Genomic DNA, 17,257 nt, shown 5'->3' on the forward strand with positions numbered 1-17,257 from the left:
AAATTTGCAAAAATAAAATAAAATAGGAATTTTTATATTAATGGGAGATTTAAAAAAATCAGTGTTTTAGCAGGAGGCTAGTTACCTAGGAGATAGGGCCAGTAGCCTGTGATTGATGTTCTTGGAGGATAACTGAGCTTCCCCTCCCACCCCCAGCATGAAAGCCCTGCCTTGGGGATCTGGATGGGTGGGCCTGTCTCTTTGGTCCTTTCAGTCCTGTGCTGATGGATTTTTGCCCACATGGTTGACCAGCTTGCTAATACTTTCACTCAGCTATTTGCTTCAGACTATATATAGTCTTTTTTCATTTCTCCCTTACTCAGCTTTCTCTGTAATCCCTTTCCTAATAACCTCATCACAACAAATGATTAAGCCTTTCTGTTGTCTCTTATAGCTGAATCAGAGCAAGTGATTGATGATGAGCCCAGTTCCAAGGACAGACATCCTCACACGCTGAGGGTTCTTCCTGCCTCCGCCCTCACTTGGTGTTCATACACTGCTTGTGTTGACCTGTATGTCTTTTCATGAATTTATGGCGTCTCCATCTAAGCTTTAAACTCCTTAAGGACAAGGGCTGTGTGTTATTCTTTTCTCTGTCTCCTACATTCTTAACCCTTTTGCTCAAATATATACTTGATTGAGCTAATGAATGTTGTTTTACATCGAGTTTAAGAATCTGCAAGGTTAAAATTGTAATACATTTATAGAGCATTGACCCTCATAGTGAATTCTCAGTCACCATTTTCCATAAAACCTCACATACTCCAGGCGTTTCTCTTGCCTTTTGTTCTTCAACACATAGGTAGCTTCCCCTTTTACGGACCCTCTGCAAAACCATTTTTCATGCCTGAGCCAGGGGAAAGTCCGTGGACCATGTATAAGAAGAAGTACTATTTTGATTACTGGTTGTGGATTGTAAACAGTTTGAAGGCAGAGACTCTAATTTATGCTCTTTTAGTCCCCAGTGTCTAACCAGTGTCTGTCACCTAGTTGATCCTCACAGAGTATTGAGATGGATATGGGTGGGTGGGTGGGTGGGTAGAATAAGTGCAAGAGAAAGAGATGTTTATGGTCAGTGATTGTCACTGCTTTATGTTATCTTCAGCACAGCTCCACATCATAAGTTAGTTTAAGCTAGCCTTTATTAATACCATCAGTGCTTTTAAAAATAGTTGATGCTGGTAATAATTCATTCATAAGAATGACAATATTATCATTTTCACTACACATGTTGATTTTCATCAAAGCAAATTGGCAAGTGATTCTTAAGAAAAGGATGTAATATTTACTGGGAAAGATCTTACCTAGCAGATCGACAACATTGGAGGGGAGGAAGGGGACACCTAAGAAACAGAAGAAACCTGAAGCTAGTGACATCCATCTGTCTAGTCCCATCCGTGAATTGGGACTCTTTTCTTAAAAAACCACCAAAAGTACCCAAAACTTTTAAAATTTCTTATGACAAATGTGTTAATTTGTTTGATAGTCTTTTGTTACATTATAGAGTGGTGACCTTTGTCCAAATGACTGTTCATCTGACAGACCAGCTCATGTGCATTTTGCTGGGACAAAATAATGATGCATGTGCCTGCTGCTTTCATCTCACCCTATCATTTGTCACTTTCCACCTCCAGACAGCAGGCGAGGCTATTTGTCTGCCTCAGCTTAACATGTATATCCCCCCATGCATGTGAATGTGCTGGGATAGAGTACCTCTTACATTACATTGATACCTCCAAATTTATTCTGTTATGTGATGGTAAATTCTAGTTTGCATCTGGCCTTGTATCCCATTTTAATTATTTTTGTAGGAAAAGTAGAACTGTATCTTACTGTTTTTTACGCTTACCTTCCTTCCTCATGTACCTATGTATCAATATGCAGATGTACAGCTTTTAGTTAAAAAAAATTGATTATTTAGAAAATTTGAATTAAGGGTGATTCTTTGGGATGATTCTAAACCATTGACTACTAACATTGCATTATATTATTTACAGTACAATTTTCATTTATATGATTTAAAGTGAAGTGGTGGAAAAAGTTTGTTAGTTGGATTACATATACTTTTCTTACACTAAGGGTAAAGGAACCTTTTTTTTCTTTAATGAGTTAGATAAAAAAGCTATTTTGAGCTTACACTAAATTAATTTTACACACAGAGTGACCATTTTAAAAAGCAAGTTTAGGGGACTGAAAGAATTGTATTAATTAAATAAGGTATCTAGCAGTAATATAACATAAAATCATTGAAGAATACATGAAAAATACATTTTATCAGATAACATAACCATTGGCAATATAACATGAATAGCAAGAAATATATTCTTGTTTAATTATTGTCAGGAAAGGGAAAGAAATGGCCGAGTTGGGGAAAAGGGAGAAAACCACAGAAAAATGAAGGAGAAAGGAAGATGTTAACAGTGAAGTCTGAAACCTCCAAGTAAAGACATACAGTTTGTGATGGATTAATCTGCAACATCACACATCACAGCTCTCAGCATGTTCACTTTTGAGATCACATGTGCTCATTACAAAACCCTGGGATGTTACCAGGTGCAGCTACACTTTTTAGATGGAAGAATTGAGGCTGAGAAAGGTTGTACAATTTGCTTAATGTCCACAGCTGGCTAATAGCAGAGGTGGGTTTTGAACCCAGGTCATCAGACTCTGCATCCAGTACTCATTCTTCTACATGGCCCTGCATCTTCAAAGAACTAAAAAGTTCTGCATCAGTTTGCCCTACCTTGTTCCCCTTTTCCCATTCGTGATCTTGGTGCTTTTATCCCACAACCGATTACTTTGCTCTGTTAGGTTTCCCTGCATTTGCCTGTACAGTAAAGCACAGATTTAATTTTTAACATACTTAGCAAATTAAGCAGTGAGCAGAATCAAGTTACTGGCCCTGGTACTGACTCACATTTTGTAAGGTACTTGATACCTACTTTGAAATAGGTGCTGCTTTACGCACCACATTACGAATAACTCCCTTTCTCTACCAAGGTCAGGTAACTTTTTGGATCCTAAAAAAAAAAAGAAGAGGATTAAAAGATACAAAATGTGTTGCCTCTGAACCCTCATCCCACAAATGAACTTTCTAGTAGATAAATTCATGTCCTAGCTCTAAAGCCCTGTACTGAGATTGTCATTCTTCTACAAGGAAAGAACTTACTGAAAGTGTTTTTTTCATTCATTATCTAAATAGAGGAGTAAGGTGAAGGTACTAGAACATTTTCAATCTATGTGTTAATTAAAATATGTTATCTATTCTTTATTTATAGTATAAAGATGCATTTATGAAAGCAAATCCTGGCTACAAATGGTGTCCTACCACAAACAAGCCTGTGAAATCCCCAACATCCGCTGTCAATCCACGAAAGAAACTATGGGCCTTCCCATCTGACTCTTCAAGAGACTTGCCAAGCCCCAAGAAAGCAAAGACTGAAGAAATGCCTCAGCTTAACTTTGGGATGGCTGGTGAGTTTAGACACTAATTTCACCTGTTCTTTAAGAACAGGTCAGTTCATTTAGGCAGTATTTTTAACAGATAATAGAAAGAGAGAGAAAAGCAAAATTTAACCAATAGGAAGCAATGGCAAATACGCAGCATAGCTTAAAGCTTTGGAGTATAACATACATAGAATGTGTATATGTAATATAGTTAAAGAAAGGAGGTATAGACCAAGTGGTTGAGTCATTACAAATATGTGTGGATTCCTGACATTGACATTATGGAAAAGCAGACAGTAATGTGGAGATTGTCAGGAGCTCAGGGAATTTTATAATGTAACAAAATAGCTTACACACTCATGCACAGTATTAAGGTGTCCCAGTAAGCACCTTAGTTATCTTGGATACCTAAAAAACCACAGTTATGTAGATTATCTGAGGATATTAAACATCGAAGCCAAGAGTATGAACACATCCATCACAAATCTGTGATGGATCTGACAGCTGTTTCTTAGAGGGAATTTCCATCCTGCCCTCTCTCTGGCCCCCATTCCTGTTACGGGCCAGGCAAATTTAACATTCCAGATGGTCCCATTTGTTATGAGACCTTAATACTCTTTGGGTGGTAAGGAATGCTACAGCATTTATTACCATGAAATAAAGCATTTATATTCACCCTGCAAATGATTCTATCTTCCATGGCTATTCTAATACCGTAATCAAGAGAGGAGTTTTCCGGGATGAAATAGGGAGATTGGGCAGGATGCAAGCATTGAAGTTGGTGTTGAGCTATAGGGTTCCTGTTTCATTATTACAAGCAAATTTTCTTTAAGATGAGAGCTCTGAACATTTTGCAAAATGGAAAGCTTGGGAATGGAAGTTAAGCAGTATTGTGATGACACTTCAGTTTTTTAATAGCCAGTAGGCCTAATGAGATTTAACAGTGCAGTGTGTGATTCATGGTATAACAAAGTGTGTGGTGATGTCATATATAAATCTAAGAAATGCAGTCTGATGCAGTGGCAGCATTCTGGGGGAACAAAGTCTTCAGGTGATTGTTATGTAAGTGTCTGTAGTATAATTCTAGGTGAGCTTCCAAAATGATGCTTTTGCATATCCCAGAGGAATCAGAATAGAAATCTGTCCTTGTTTTAGCTGTTACTTTGTATAATTTTAGCTTCAACCCACTTGCTAGTAGTCTTGGTGAGCTCTCTAGACTCCCCAGATTGTGTCAGTAAGAGTCTCTTATAAAACATTTTATCATCAGGACCAAATAAGAGGATATTATGACTGGCTTCTAAATAAATTCCTTTGATTAGCATTTATCTTCCATTGCTTTTTCTCCCAGTTCTAAATCTAGATTGGTCTATGTAGGGTTTTTTTTTTTTTTTTTTTTTGCACACAGTGGCTCTTCAAAAACCAAAAGTAATTGTAGATGAACTACAGAAAGCAGTGAAAGATGTCTGCCTGTAGCACCGTTTCTGACAGTTTATTAATCTACCTGTTATACCTACAAATTCAAAGTGGGACCTAGACTTCAACCAGGATATTTACAAGTCAGCTTTTATTTTTTATTTTTTAAAATTTATTTATTTAATTAATTTATTTATTTTTGGTTGGGTTGGGTCTTCATTGCTGCGCGCGGGCTTTCTCTGGTTGCGGCGAGTAGGGGCTACTCTTCGTTGCAGCGTGCAGGCTTCTCATTGCGGTGGCTTCTTGTGTTGCAGAACACCGGCTCTAGGCGCGCGGGCTTCAGTAGTTGCGGCGTATGGGCTCAGTAGTTGTGGCTCGCGGGCTCTAGAGCACAGGCTCTGTAGTTGTGGTACACGGGCTTAGTTGCTCTGCGGCATGTGGCATCTTCCCGGACCAGGGATCGAACCCGTGTCCCCTGCACTGGCAGGCAGATTCTTAACCACTGTGCCACCAGGGAAGCCCCTACAAGTCAGCTTTTAAAAACAGCATTCTTTAAGCAAAATACAGGAAAGAAGGAAAACAACTTTCTCGCATTTATCTCATTATATATAAGGGCCTGTGACGGATGTTGGAAATCCATGATCAGAGCCCTTGTTAAGCTAGTGTATAGTGGATAACGTTGGTGTGATGTTCCTTTTTAACACAATGAAAGCAAATTAATTTGCCTTTAATTGAAACTTGGTGCTTAGCTGTTTAAATCTAGGGGATACTATAGGGCTTTTAGAGGCCAGTTTATGCTTTTCCTCAACATGGAATCTCATTTTGTTTTGTTTTCCCAATAGTCCTTGTCACATGACATTTTGCATTTTGAATAACCCCAAAGCAGTCAAGTGTATGATTTCCAAGGAGGGAAGGCTATGTAGAATTTAATTTAGTAGAAGCCCTCTCGATGAAGGGAAAGCATGCTATTTATATAAATATATTTTTGATATATCCAAATAACATTATATAAGTATAAATTAATATAAAAGATGATGATTTCTTGTCTGTGTTTTAGTATCTATACAGCAAAGTCATATTGGTATATAACTTACATAAATTATCATGGAAGTATGTTCCTATTTTACTTTATAATTTGAACTAACACATTTTTATCTTTATTAGAATGCAGTTATGCAAGCCTCCTGATCTCTAGAATGGCAGCTGCAAAAGTATTTAGCTGCCCAAAGAACCAAAGTACACCTTTACTTTCTGCTAAATTCATTTCTCTCTCCGATTTTTATTTGCCAGTAGATTTACGTGTCTCTTTTAGCAGCCAAAATAGTTCATAAACTTAACATTTAATTAAGGATGGACTCTTAAAACAACAACAAAGAGTCTTATTTCAGCAAACCAGCTCATGTTCCTCTGTGTATTCCTACGTGGCTACCTTCCAACATGGACCTGTTTTGTGACCACCTGATTGTTTGGTGACATATTTTCCCCTCTACTAAGCCGTTCCTTCCTTCCTTCCTTCCTTCCTTCCTTCCTTCCGCCCTCCCTCCCTCCCTTCCTTCCCCTCAGATTCTTTTTTCAAAAAAAAATTTTTTTTTTTAATTTGACTGTATGTAAGATGTAGTCAGAGTTGCTTCATGAGTTCCTGAGACAGACAGTATTCAAAGATGTACTTAAGGGCATATCTTTAAACAAAAAAATCAAAAAAGAAAGAGAAGAGAGACACCTTAATATCTTCAGGCAACACTATGCCCGATCCTCATTTTGAATTGTAGAGAGATTACTAAAATAAAAAGTGCATTTATTGAGGACCAATATGCACTGGGATAAGCACTGACTTAGGCAGTTTCAGATATGTTAGTTCATTGAAGTTCTGAAATTTAATTCATTTAAGACAGCCTTAAAGTCTATAGGTTTCTTATTGTCTGTACTTTCCTTGTTTAGATATAATCCTGGGTCATAGATCTACCAGTTTGCTTTCATTTTCTCTTTCTTTTTCTGTTGATTATTGAAGGAATGAAAACAAAGACCTTTGGTAGTATAAAAAGGGTTCATTTTCAATGTTAAAGGTATTTCGAGGCCTTTCAAGGAAGGGCCTAACTGTACCCCTAAGATTTAAGATGTTATAAATACATCATTGTTTAATTTAAATTTGTTTTTGAAAGTTTTAAAGAAAGAATATTTGAACAAAGCCCACTAGATTTTTGGAGTCCCATTTGTAAAATATCTCCCTGTTCTCTAGTTCCTCTGATGGCCTTGTTCTTTTTATCAGCCCTGATATCATGTGGCAGAAATAACAATTTGAGAATAACAAAATCTCAAGTTTCTTAGAAGACAAGTATAAGCACTCTTTCGTTTAAAAAAAAATCCATCCAAACTCGCCATGCAGTAAGGAAAGAAGCATCACATTAGGAGATAATTCATGTTATAAACAGCTGTGGTATTGAAGAAAGTATTTTGTTGGAATGGTGGACAACAGTAGTATTTAAAAAGCCCACAAAAGTATGAGTACTAAGCACATGTACCCCAAGTTTTTCCTTCATAAAGAGTTTCAGAAGTTTTCTGTAATAAGTTACATGTCGTTCTGTTGGATTTCTGATTGCTAGTCTTTGTGAGTATTCTTTTTCGACTCTGGATTATAGGTACTTCATGGTTATGAATTGATGATTTACTTGTTTTTGACTTATTTAGATCCTACTCAAATGGGAGGCCTGAGCATGCTGCTTTTAGCTGGAGAACATGCTCTTGGTACACCAGAGGTAAGTGGTCCCTCATCCCTCTCCACTCTGCTCCTGCTGGGGGTTGAGAACACAGACATTTGTGTTCTGTTCACACTGTTAGTTCTACAGTTTCACTTTTTACAGCTCATGAATAAACTCTGCTTTAAATTGTTTTCATTAAGATCTCTATGTGCATTATATTGTGCCTTGAGGGTAACAGAGTAGGGTACATAAACCCAAAAGGACACAAACACAAGTCAGGTGCAGATTTTGAGGTTCCCTGAGCATAGGAGTAAGACTTGCAATGTACAGATAATTAGCATTTGCCATGACTGTGTCATGGGGTCCATAGGGTGGATCCTATGATTCATTCATTCTATTCATAACATTCTCTGCTTTTGTGATGTTCTCATTAGACTTGCTAGTGAAAAGATGAGAGTTAAAAAAAGCATGAAACTGTCAGTCTCTCTGGTACCTGAATAAATTCAAACTCCTGTTTTTGAAAATCAGGAAACATGGCATTCCAAGATTGCTTATTTTTTAAAATGGAAAATGAAAAGAGACCCAGGCCCTTATGACCTTGGTTTCATTTTTTATTCCCTTGTATTGTTATTGGGCTGTTTTTGCTAAATATTTTTAAGTATGGTTTTGATAGGCAGGTAGTATCTGGTAGCCATGCATAGTTTGCATTTGTGGAATTCCTCTATTTTCCAGACCCATTTAACAGAGGCCAGATGCAGTGACCTGCAGATCATATTATTTTACCAAACTCAGGTCCTTGAGCTGGAAGTTTTTCAGTCCCCAACCAGAGTTGCTATTTAGGACAAAATAGCAATTTTATTGCATATATATATATTTTTTCTTTCTTTCTTTCTTTTGTTTTTTAAGTCGTGTGCGTGCTATATGGATTACAGTTGAAGTCTATTCAGATAATCGTTTTAGAGGATACCACATAAGATATTTACATCACAAAAGGTTTTTATTATTTACAGTTTATATTGGGGATCCATAGTAGTTGACCATATGTTCAATTTGATTTAACTTTTTATTTCTATTCAATTCAGTGTAGCAATAAATGTGTAAATTTGGTGGACTGATAGTTATTTACATTGTACTAATCTTTAGCTACAAAAAGTAAACATGTCACTTTGTACCTTTGCATGCTCATTATTCAGCATGTTTGTACTTCCTCACACAATAGCCTTCTCTGGCATCATTTTACTTTCTAACACATGGCTGCTCCCTAATAGCAATCAGACTAACTCTCACTTGGGTGTAGAGTATCCCAAGCATGTTCCCACAGGTGAACGTTGGAGTAATAATGCGCATTTGACCTCTCAACACAGTCTGACTCATGATTTCCAAGAATACACTGTATTGTGAAAGTCAGTATCATCTTTTCTAACAGATTAGATAATAATGGAGTTTTCTTCCCAATATCTATTAGCATTCCTTTTAACTTTCAGGAAAAAATGTAAACAAATAAACATCTAAGAACTTACAGATAGATGCTATCTATCTGTAAATGCTAGTCAAAGAAAGGAATACTTTTTTTTCTTTGATTAAAGTTTGTCTCTTGGGCTCTTTTTAGTAAATAGCTCTTCTCACAGCTTTTAAGAACAGCAGAGTTTGACACAAGCAGTTTAAACCATGCATTGGTCAGCCTTCCATTTCTGATGAAGGGGAACTGTTTTGAAAATTCTCAAGCTAAAGAAATAAAGTTAAATGGCTTAAAGAGGTAAACTGTACAGGAGAAGGGAATTTATGCTAAGGAAGAAGTTGCCAGCACTTAGGTCTTTAAGAACCACTTCTAAGAATACAACTCTTTCTTCATAATCCCTACTTTTCATCTCAGATATATTTAGGTCATTATTGAAAATAATCTTGAGATACTGAAATAATAAAGCAGCAAAATTTGTATAAAATAATGCTGTCTCTAAATATAATTAGTTTGAGAGTTTATGTCATAGGTATCAGTAGATTTCATTTAGCACCTAATTTCTATGCAATGTCTTATTCCAAATATGTAGACATGGTCATAGAACTTTGGGGGCTTATGTACATTGGCAGATGACAAATACAGTGAATACATACTTATATTTTTAAAAGAAAATTATAAATATAATGAGATAAGGAGAGAAGTACAGAAATTTCATGCTTCTGACATTTGGAACAATTACTGTGAAGTCTGTATATACTATTAGGTAGGACCAGTCAAATAAAGTGACATTTTACAAAAATTCTGCCACAGAGGAGGTCTAATCGTAATGGCTTTTTAAAATGCCACGAGAAAATTCTTATTCTGAAATATTTTATTTAAAGGGAGATTTTCCTTTGTTCAGTAGTCTAAAACCTAATCACATAGAAAAAGTCCTCAAAAGTCTACTTTTTTAATATAGAAAATTTAATATAGGTAATAGCTGTATTTTTAAAAACAATTCTAGAAGGTAGAGAGGCTTGCTGTTACGGGAACAGTAAAATTCCAGGTTAAAAGCTTCTTTGGCCTGTACAGTTTTCCAGATCTACATGTGATGTGCTCTTAGGGTTTTCAGAGAGAAATTATATGTTCTTGAGATAGCAGTGAGCAAATAATAACAAGAAAAATGTTTGAGTTTTCTCCTTTTTTTCTCAGTCTTCTGATTAACTCTGAATCTGCCACAGTAGATTTTTGGCGTTATCAGGTCAACATTTTTATATGCTACTGTTATTAAGCCAAGCTTGGTTCTGTAATTTGTGTCTCTGATGAATAAAAGGGATAAAAATTGCATTTATAGCTTGATTCTTTTTCACATAAATGATCAGTCCTATATTTTCTTTATACCCAGAGTACATTGAAATGCATTACATATTTGGGATAAATTTTAAAAAGCAGTGTTTGTTATTAAAGAGTTTATGGGTTAAAGAACCAAAATAAATGTATAGGCATACCTCATTTTATTGCAGATACTGCATTTGCAGATATTGCATTTTTTACAAATTGAAGGTTTATGGCAACCCTGCGTCCATCCAGCAGGTCTATTGGCAACATTTTTTCAACTGTATTTACTCGCTTCGTATCTCTGTGTCACATTTTGTTAATTCTTGCAGTATTTCAGACTTTTCCTTATTATTATATTTGTTATGGCGGTCTGTGATCAGCGATCTTTAATGTTACTATTGTAATTTGGGGAGGGGGTGCTACAAATCACACCCATAGGAGACAGCGAACTTAATTGATAAATGTTCTGTGTGTTCTGACTGCTCCACCAGCCAGCAGCTCCCCCTCTCCCTCATCTCTCTCCCTCTCCTCAGGCCTCTCTATTCCCTGAGACACAACAATGTTGAAATTAAATCAGTTAATCACTCTACACTGGTCTCTTAAGTGTTCAAGTGAAAGGAAGAGTCACATGTCTCTCACTTTAAATTGAAAGCTAGAAATGATCAAGCTTAGTGAGGAAGGCATGTCGAAAGCTGGGAAAGGCTGAAAGTGAGCCCTCTTGCACCAAACAGCCAAGGTGTGAATGCAAAGGAAAAGTTCTTGAAGGAAATTAAAAGTACTATTCCATTTAACACATGAATGATAAAAATGTGAAACGGTCTTATTGCTGATATGGAGAAGTTTTAGTGGTCTGGTTAGAAGATCAAACCAGACACAATATCCCCTTAAGCCAAAGCCTAATCCAGAGCAAGGTCATAACTCTGTTCAATTCTATGAAGTCTGAGAGAGGTGAGGAAACTGCAGAAGAGAAGTTTGAAGCCAGCAGAGGCTGTGAGCCTCTTAAAGCTCTGTTCATGAGCTTTAAGAAAAGGTGCCATCTCCATAACATCAAAGGGCAAGGTGAAGCAGCAAGTGCTGATGTAGAAGCTAGAGCAAGTTATCCCAAAGATGTAGCTAAGATACTTCATGAAGGTGGCTACACTGAAAAACAGATTTTCAGTGTAGATGAAACAGCCTTCTATTGGAAGAAGATGCCTTCTATTGGAAGAAGATGCCATCTAGGGCTTTCATATCTAGGGAGGAGAAGTCAATGTCTGACTTCCAGGCTTCAAAAGACAAACCCACTCTCTTGTTAGGGACTAATGCAGCTGGTGACTTAAATTGAAACCAGTGCTCATTTACCATTCAGAAAATCCTAGGGCCCTCAAGAGTTAGGTTAAACCAACTCTGCCTGTGCTGTGTAAATGGAGCAGCAAAACCTGGATGGCAGCATATCTGTTTATAACATAGTTTACTGAATATTTTAAACCCGCTGTTGTGACCTACTGCTTAGAAAAGAAGATTCCTTTTAAAATATTACTGCTCATTGACAATGCATTTGGTCGTCCAAGAGCTCTGATGTAGATGCACAACAAGACTAATGTTGTTTTCATGCCTATTAACACATCCATTCTGCCACCCATGGATCAAGGAGTCTCTTCGACTTTCAAGTCTTATTATTTAAGAAATACATTTTGTAAGGCTGTAGCTGCCATACATAGTGATTCCTCTGATGGATCTGGGCAAAGTCAGTTAGTTGAAAACATCCTGAAAAGGATTCACCATCCTAGATGCCATTAAGAATGTTTGCGTTTCATGGGAAGAGAGCTAAATATCAACATTAAGGGAATTCCCTGGCGGTCCAGTGGTTAGGACTTGGCGCTTTCACTGCCAAGGCCTGGGTTCGATCCCTCGTCGGGGAACTAAGATCCCAAAAGCTGTGCAGTGCAGCCAAAAAAATAAAAAACAAACAAAAAAAATAAACATTAACAGGAGTTGGGAAAAAGTTGATTCCAACCCTCATGGATGACATTGTGGGGTTCAAGACTTGCATGGAGGAAGTAAATACAGATGTGGTGGAAATAGCAAGAGAACTAGAATTAGGAGCTGAAGATGTGACTGAATTTCTTCAATCTCATGATAAAACTTGAATGGATGAGGAGTTGCTTCTTATGGATGAAAAAAGAAAGTGGTTTCTTGAGCTGGAATCTACTCCTGGTGAAGATACTATGAAGATTGTTGAAATGACGAGAAAGGATTTACAGTGTGGCATAAATTTAGTTGATAAGCAGTGGTAGGGTTTGAGGGGATTGACTCCAATTTTGAAAGAAGTTCTGCTGCGGGTAAAATGGTATCAAATAATGGTATTGCATGCTGTAGAGAAATCGTTCGTGAAAGGAAGAGTCAATTAATGTGACAAACTTCATAGTTGTCTTATTTTAAGAAATTGTCACAGCCTCCCTAACTTTCATCTGCCGCCAACCACCCTGACCAGTCAGCAGCCATCAATGTCGAGGCAAGACCCTCCATCAGAAAAAGGTTGACTCACTGAAGGCTCAGATGATAGCATTTTTTAGCAATAAGGCATTGTAAAATTAAAGCATGTCCTTTCCTTTTTTTAGGTATAATGTTATTGTACACTTAATAGACTACATTATAGTGTAAACATAACTTATATGCTCTGGAAAACCAAAAACTTTGTGAGACTAGCTTTATTGCAGTATTCACTTTTGATTGTGGTGGTCTGGAACCGGACCCGCCGTATCTCCGAGGTTTGCCTGTATTGAGCAACACAGCCATCAGGGAGTGACACCCTACATCCCCCCCCCCCCACACACACACTCAAAATAGCAGCCTAAGCTTGTCTCTACTGACACCCAGTGAAATGTAAGCATAGAAGTCTTATTAGGAACAAATGAAGCTTTTTAATCAAGAAAATATGGTATAAGCTTAAAATATGCTAACCAGGGGGCTGTAGAGAGCCAGTCCGTTCTACAGTGTCTAGCAGCTTAAGTGAACACTTTTCCTTTTTACTTTAAAGGAACAAGAAAGAAAAAATAGAAGAAATAAAAGTAATAATGTTCACATCAAACTCTGGGAAGAGCTAAAGAGAAGGCAGTTAGTTACATTGAGTTAAGCCTTTATGATTCATATTGGTGAGTTACTATCTGAAGATGAAAATGTAATAAAGTATAAGTATTTGATCTAGAATTTCTAGAAGTAATCTCCAGGACTGAAAATTTCCATAGTGTTATATTTTTAACTTATTTTAATAAAAATGTAAAGCTAAATTAAATTTAAAAAATAAAGACAGGGAGTGATACATTTCAGAAATGGAAGGGGAGATTATTCAACACATAATATATAGAACAGCTTGGAATAATATTGGAAAGGTCGACATTTCAGTATTGGACTTAAGTGAGCACCAGAAAGTCATCTTGGCTAAAACAGAAAAGATGGTTTGGGGAATAAAAGAAAATAAGAAAAGTTAGGCAGAGTAATCTTGGCTGATGAAAAGGTTTGACGGTATCAATATCTATTTAGTTGAAGGAATGAACTGAAGGCAAACTTTCAGATGTTTGGGAAGTAATATTAGACCTGGGTCTGTGGTTTTAGAATGCCTAGTTTTTTTGTTGGAATGAGGAGATATGACAGTAGAGTTACGACCAAGCCACGTTTTTCTTTGCCTTCCATCCTGTAAAATGGAACTAATGACACCCACTTGTTTTTCTCTTTCTGACTTACTTCACTCTGTATGACAAACTCTAGGTCCATCCACCTCACTACAAACAACTCAATTTCGTTTCTTTTTATGTACACTACCAAATGTAAAACCGATAGCTAGTGGGAAGCAGCCGCATAGCACAGGGAGATCAGCTGGGTGCTTTGTGACCACCTAGAGGGGTGGGATAGGGAGGGTGGGAGGGAGGGAGACGCAAGAGGGAAGAGATATGGGGATATATGTATATGTATAACTGATTCACTTTGTTATAAAGCAGAAACTAACACACCATTGTAAAGCAATTATACTCCAATAAAGATGTTAAAAAAAATAATAATAATACCCACTTGCTTCTAACTCCTAAGACATCTATGAAGATTAATTAAATAAAACCTGTAAGGCATTTTCACCTCTCCTGAAAAGCATTCTTGTAGGTACCTAGAATTATTACCATAATTTATCCTTGGTATTTCATACTTAACTTGAAAGCTTATATTATGTCAGGCTATTACTCCTACAGGCTATAGTATGTTTTACCAGCAGCGTATTCACATTGAGCAAATAATCTGTTCAAGGTTGTGTAGCTATGAAGTGACAGAATTAGGATTTGAACCCAGGGGGACTAGCTTCAGTCTTCATATAGCCTACGGGGACCTTTGTGATTCAGTCCCCACCCACCTGACCTCAACTCGGGCCACTTATGCAGTGGTGTCTGCACCCTTACGCAGCCATTTCATGAGTGCTTTCTGGGGACCAAGCACTGTACTAAGCACTTACTCTGATTATCTCATTTCATCCTTCCATGAGCCTTAAGAGGTTGGTTTATTATTCCCCATTTCATAAATGAGGAAACTAGGCTAGAGAGGTTAAATAGCCTGTCTAAGGTCGTAGAGCAAGAAAGTCATTATACTAGGATTTAAACCTGTATATTTTCCATTAAGTAATGAGATGGGTGAAATCTTAGAGAAAAGGTGATAATACCAATACTTGTTAATGAATATGTCTATATTTAAAACACTGTGAGTTTTAAATTTAAAACAAATACAGATTTTTGATAAAATTGAAAGTTTTCCCCTTTCTTATAATATCTGGTATCAGTGAAGTAGGGAAAATTATTTTACTGCCTGTTGGTACATTTGAGCTAGTTTCACATGTGCTACTCTTAGGCTACTATATTTGACTACTCCAGGATGCTTAAATCCACTGAATTCCAACCCTACCCCCAACTCTTGCCCCCTTCTCACTGAAGCTGTTAATTTCCCTTCTCACAGTTTTATAGCTTTTAAACATATTTTGTGAGGAAATACTATACTTAAATTTTACATTAAATAGGCTCTTTGAGCTTTCTCAATTCCGGGTAGAAACCTCTCCTTTTTATGTCACTGCTCACTGCCCACTTTGCCTGGAACTGCCCATCCAGCCCAGCCTCTTCCATCTCTCAGCAGTGGGGCTCAAAGCCCAGAGAATCAAGTCCTTCTACCCAACCTGATTGGCAAGCATCTGTCCTCGTTGAGTTCCTAGGCCGCATTGCTCAAGACAGTGGTGAACTCACATGCGCTCCTCGGTCTCCCAGAGATGGTGGGAAGGGGTAGTGGGGAAGGTGGGCAACAAGTGAGCGGGAAAAGAAAGAGGAGAATAGAGAACAAGAAGGTAAACGAGAAGGGTGGTACTGTTGCTGCTGCGTTGTCGTTGAGAGCATGTTTGTATACACGACTGCGTTCTGTTCTCACAGTGTCCTGTGAAGACATCAGTAGCGTTGTTACCTGTTTAATCAAATGAGACTGAGGCAGGAAGATGGCTATGGTTTGTCTCAACTACTATGGCAGTTTGTAGAGGTGACCTGGAGTCTGTCCTGGACTTCCATCCTAGCGCTGTGCCACACGGCTTAGAATGATAGGAAACTTGACTCTGGTAGCCCTGGTGCCCTGAGAAAAACCAGGGACTTATCCTTCCTCTCCGCCAAATGACTTGACTTACATTCTGATTTTGAGGAGCTCACAGCTCTACGCGGCGCTATTGGGTTGTGCTCCTCAGGGTGGCCCCGTTCTCTCTCAACTGTAGCCCAATCCTAGTGTCTGCCACTCAGGTGCGCTGCTTTAGTCCTCAGGTGCTCCTTAACCTCATTTAGGTTTAATTAAGAGTGGCTTCATTTTAGTCCTTAAGTAGATTTTGAAGGACTAACTTGTATGTAATATACTTACACTGAATTCACCTGTGTTTAAAAGCTCAAGTCCATTTCAGAGCTTCATTTAACATCTCATATTAAATGCAAATTAAGTGATCACTCAGGTCCTCCGTTATAGAAGGATACCTGGCAAAAGCTGCCAATTGTAGGAAAGCCTGGGCCAGGCTGAATGAGGGTGAGAATCAGATCACTGGGCCTTGGAGTCACACAGGATCTTTGTCCTTGAACTCTGAAATGGAATCCTCTACCCCCAACCCCTCTCCTCCGGAAGAAGACAACCCCGCCTTCCACCGCTGCCTAAACAGTCTTCCTTCTCTCATATTCGCTCTTTCGGGAAAAGGGTTTAACTTACCTTAGGAACACTGGCACTGACTGACCCCTCTCCCTCCGCCCTGACACCTTTCCAGGCAATTACTGAGCCCTGGCAAATGCCATCTCTGATTTAATTGGGGCCCCGCATCTCAGCTGGTTTATTTCCTTAACCTTCTAATTGGTCTCTTGCCTCCAGTCACTCCCCAGCCAAGGTCATCCTGCACTCCACTGACAGAATTATTTAACTACACATCTCTCATCATGCCGCTCCTCTGACTGAAACCCTTGGCTGACTCCCCATTGCCTCCAGCCTAATTTTCAGACTTTTAACCCAGCATTCAGGTCCCTCTCAGTCTGATTCATCTCCCACTGCACTCCCGGGCATCTCAGGCTTCAGCCACACAGGGAAAGTCACTGCTTCTCACACACACAGGGCACTTCCTCCATGCTTTTCCTCCTGCTGTGACCACATCCTTTCCACAATTCTGGTGTTCCTTCTAGGGAGATCTCAGATGCTACTTACCTTACTTCTTCCATCTGTCCCCAGAAAGAATGAAGGCTGCTTCTCTGTCCTCCCACAGACCTTTGTAATATTCCACCAAGAGGCACGTCCTTTCTTAATGTGTAGCTGTCTCCTGCATTGAAATGCAAGCAACTTAACGGCCAGACACATCCCCTTAGTCTCATTTTATTCCCCAGCATATAATGCACACAAGTGGGATGTAAGC

General features: G+C 38.2%; 1 protein-coding gene and 1 long non-coding RNA gene across 13 annotated transcripts in view; both read left to right on the forward strand.

Annotated features, from left to right (window-relative positions):
• The window catches only part of BBX (BBX high mobility group box domain containing), a 283,127-nt gene that overhangs the window by 194,256 nt on the left and 71,614 nt on the right, over positions 1-17,257 (forward strand). For all 12 annotated transcript variants that reach the window (XM_082393101.1, XM_082393098.1, XM_082393096.1 and 9 more), the window contains 2 exons: positions 3,279-3,474; positions 7,546-7,613. In XM_082393101.1, coding sequence (XP_082249227.1) covers positions 3,279-3,474; positions 7,546-7,613 — 264 coding nt within the window. The remainder of the gene's footprint in view (positions 1-3,278; positions 3,475-7,545; positions 7,614-17,257) is intronic.
• The window catches only part of LOC309629289, a 177,226-nt gene that overhangs the window by 70,386 nt on the left and 89,583 nt on the right, over positions 1-17,257 (forward strand). The window lies entirely within an intron of this gene.

The sequence above is a fragment of the Balaenoptera borealis genome (assembly GCF_965194805.1).
Source record: "Balaenoptera borealis genome assembly, chromosome: 5".
NCBI classification, from domain to species: domain Eukaryota; kingdom Metazoa; phylum Chordata; class Mammalia; order Artiodactyla; family Balaenopteridae; genus Balaenoptera; species Balaenoptera borealis.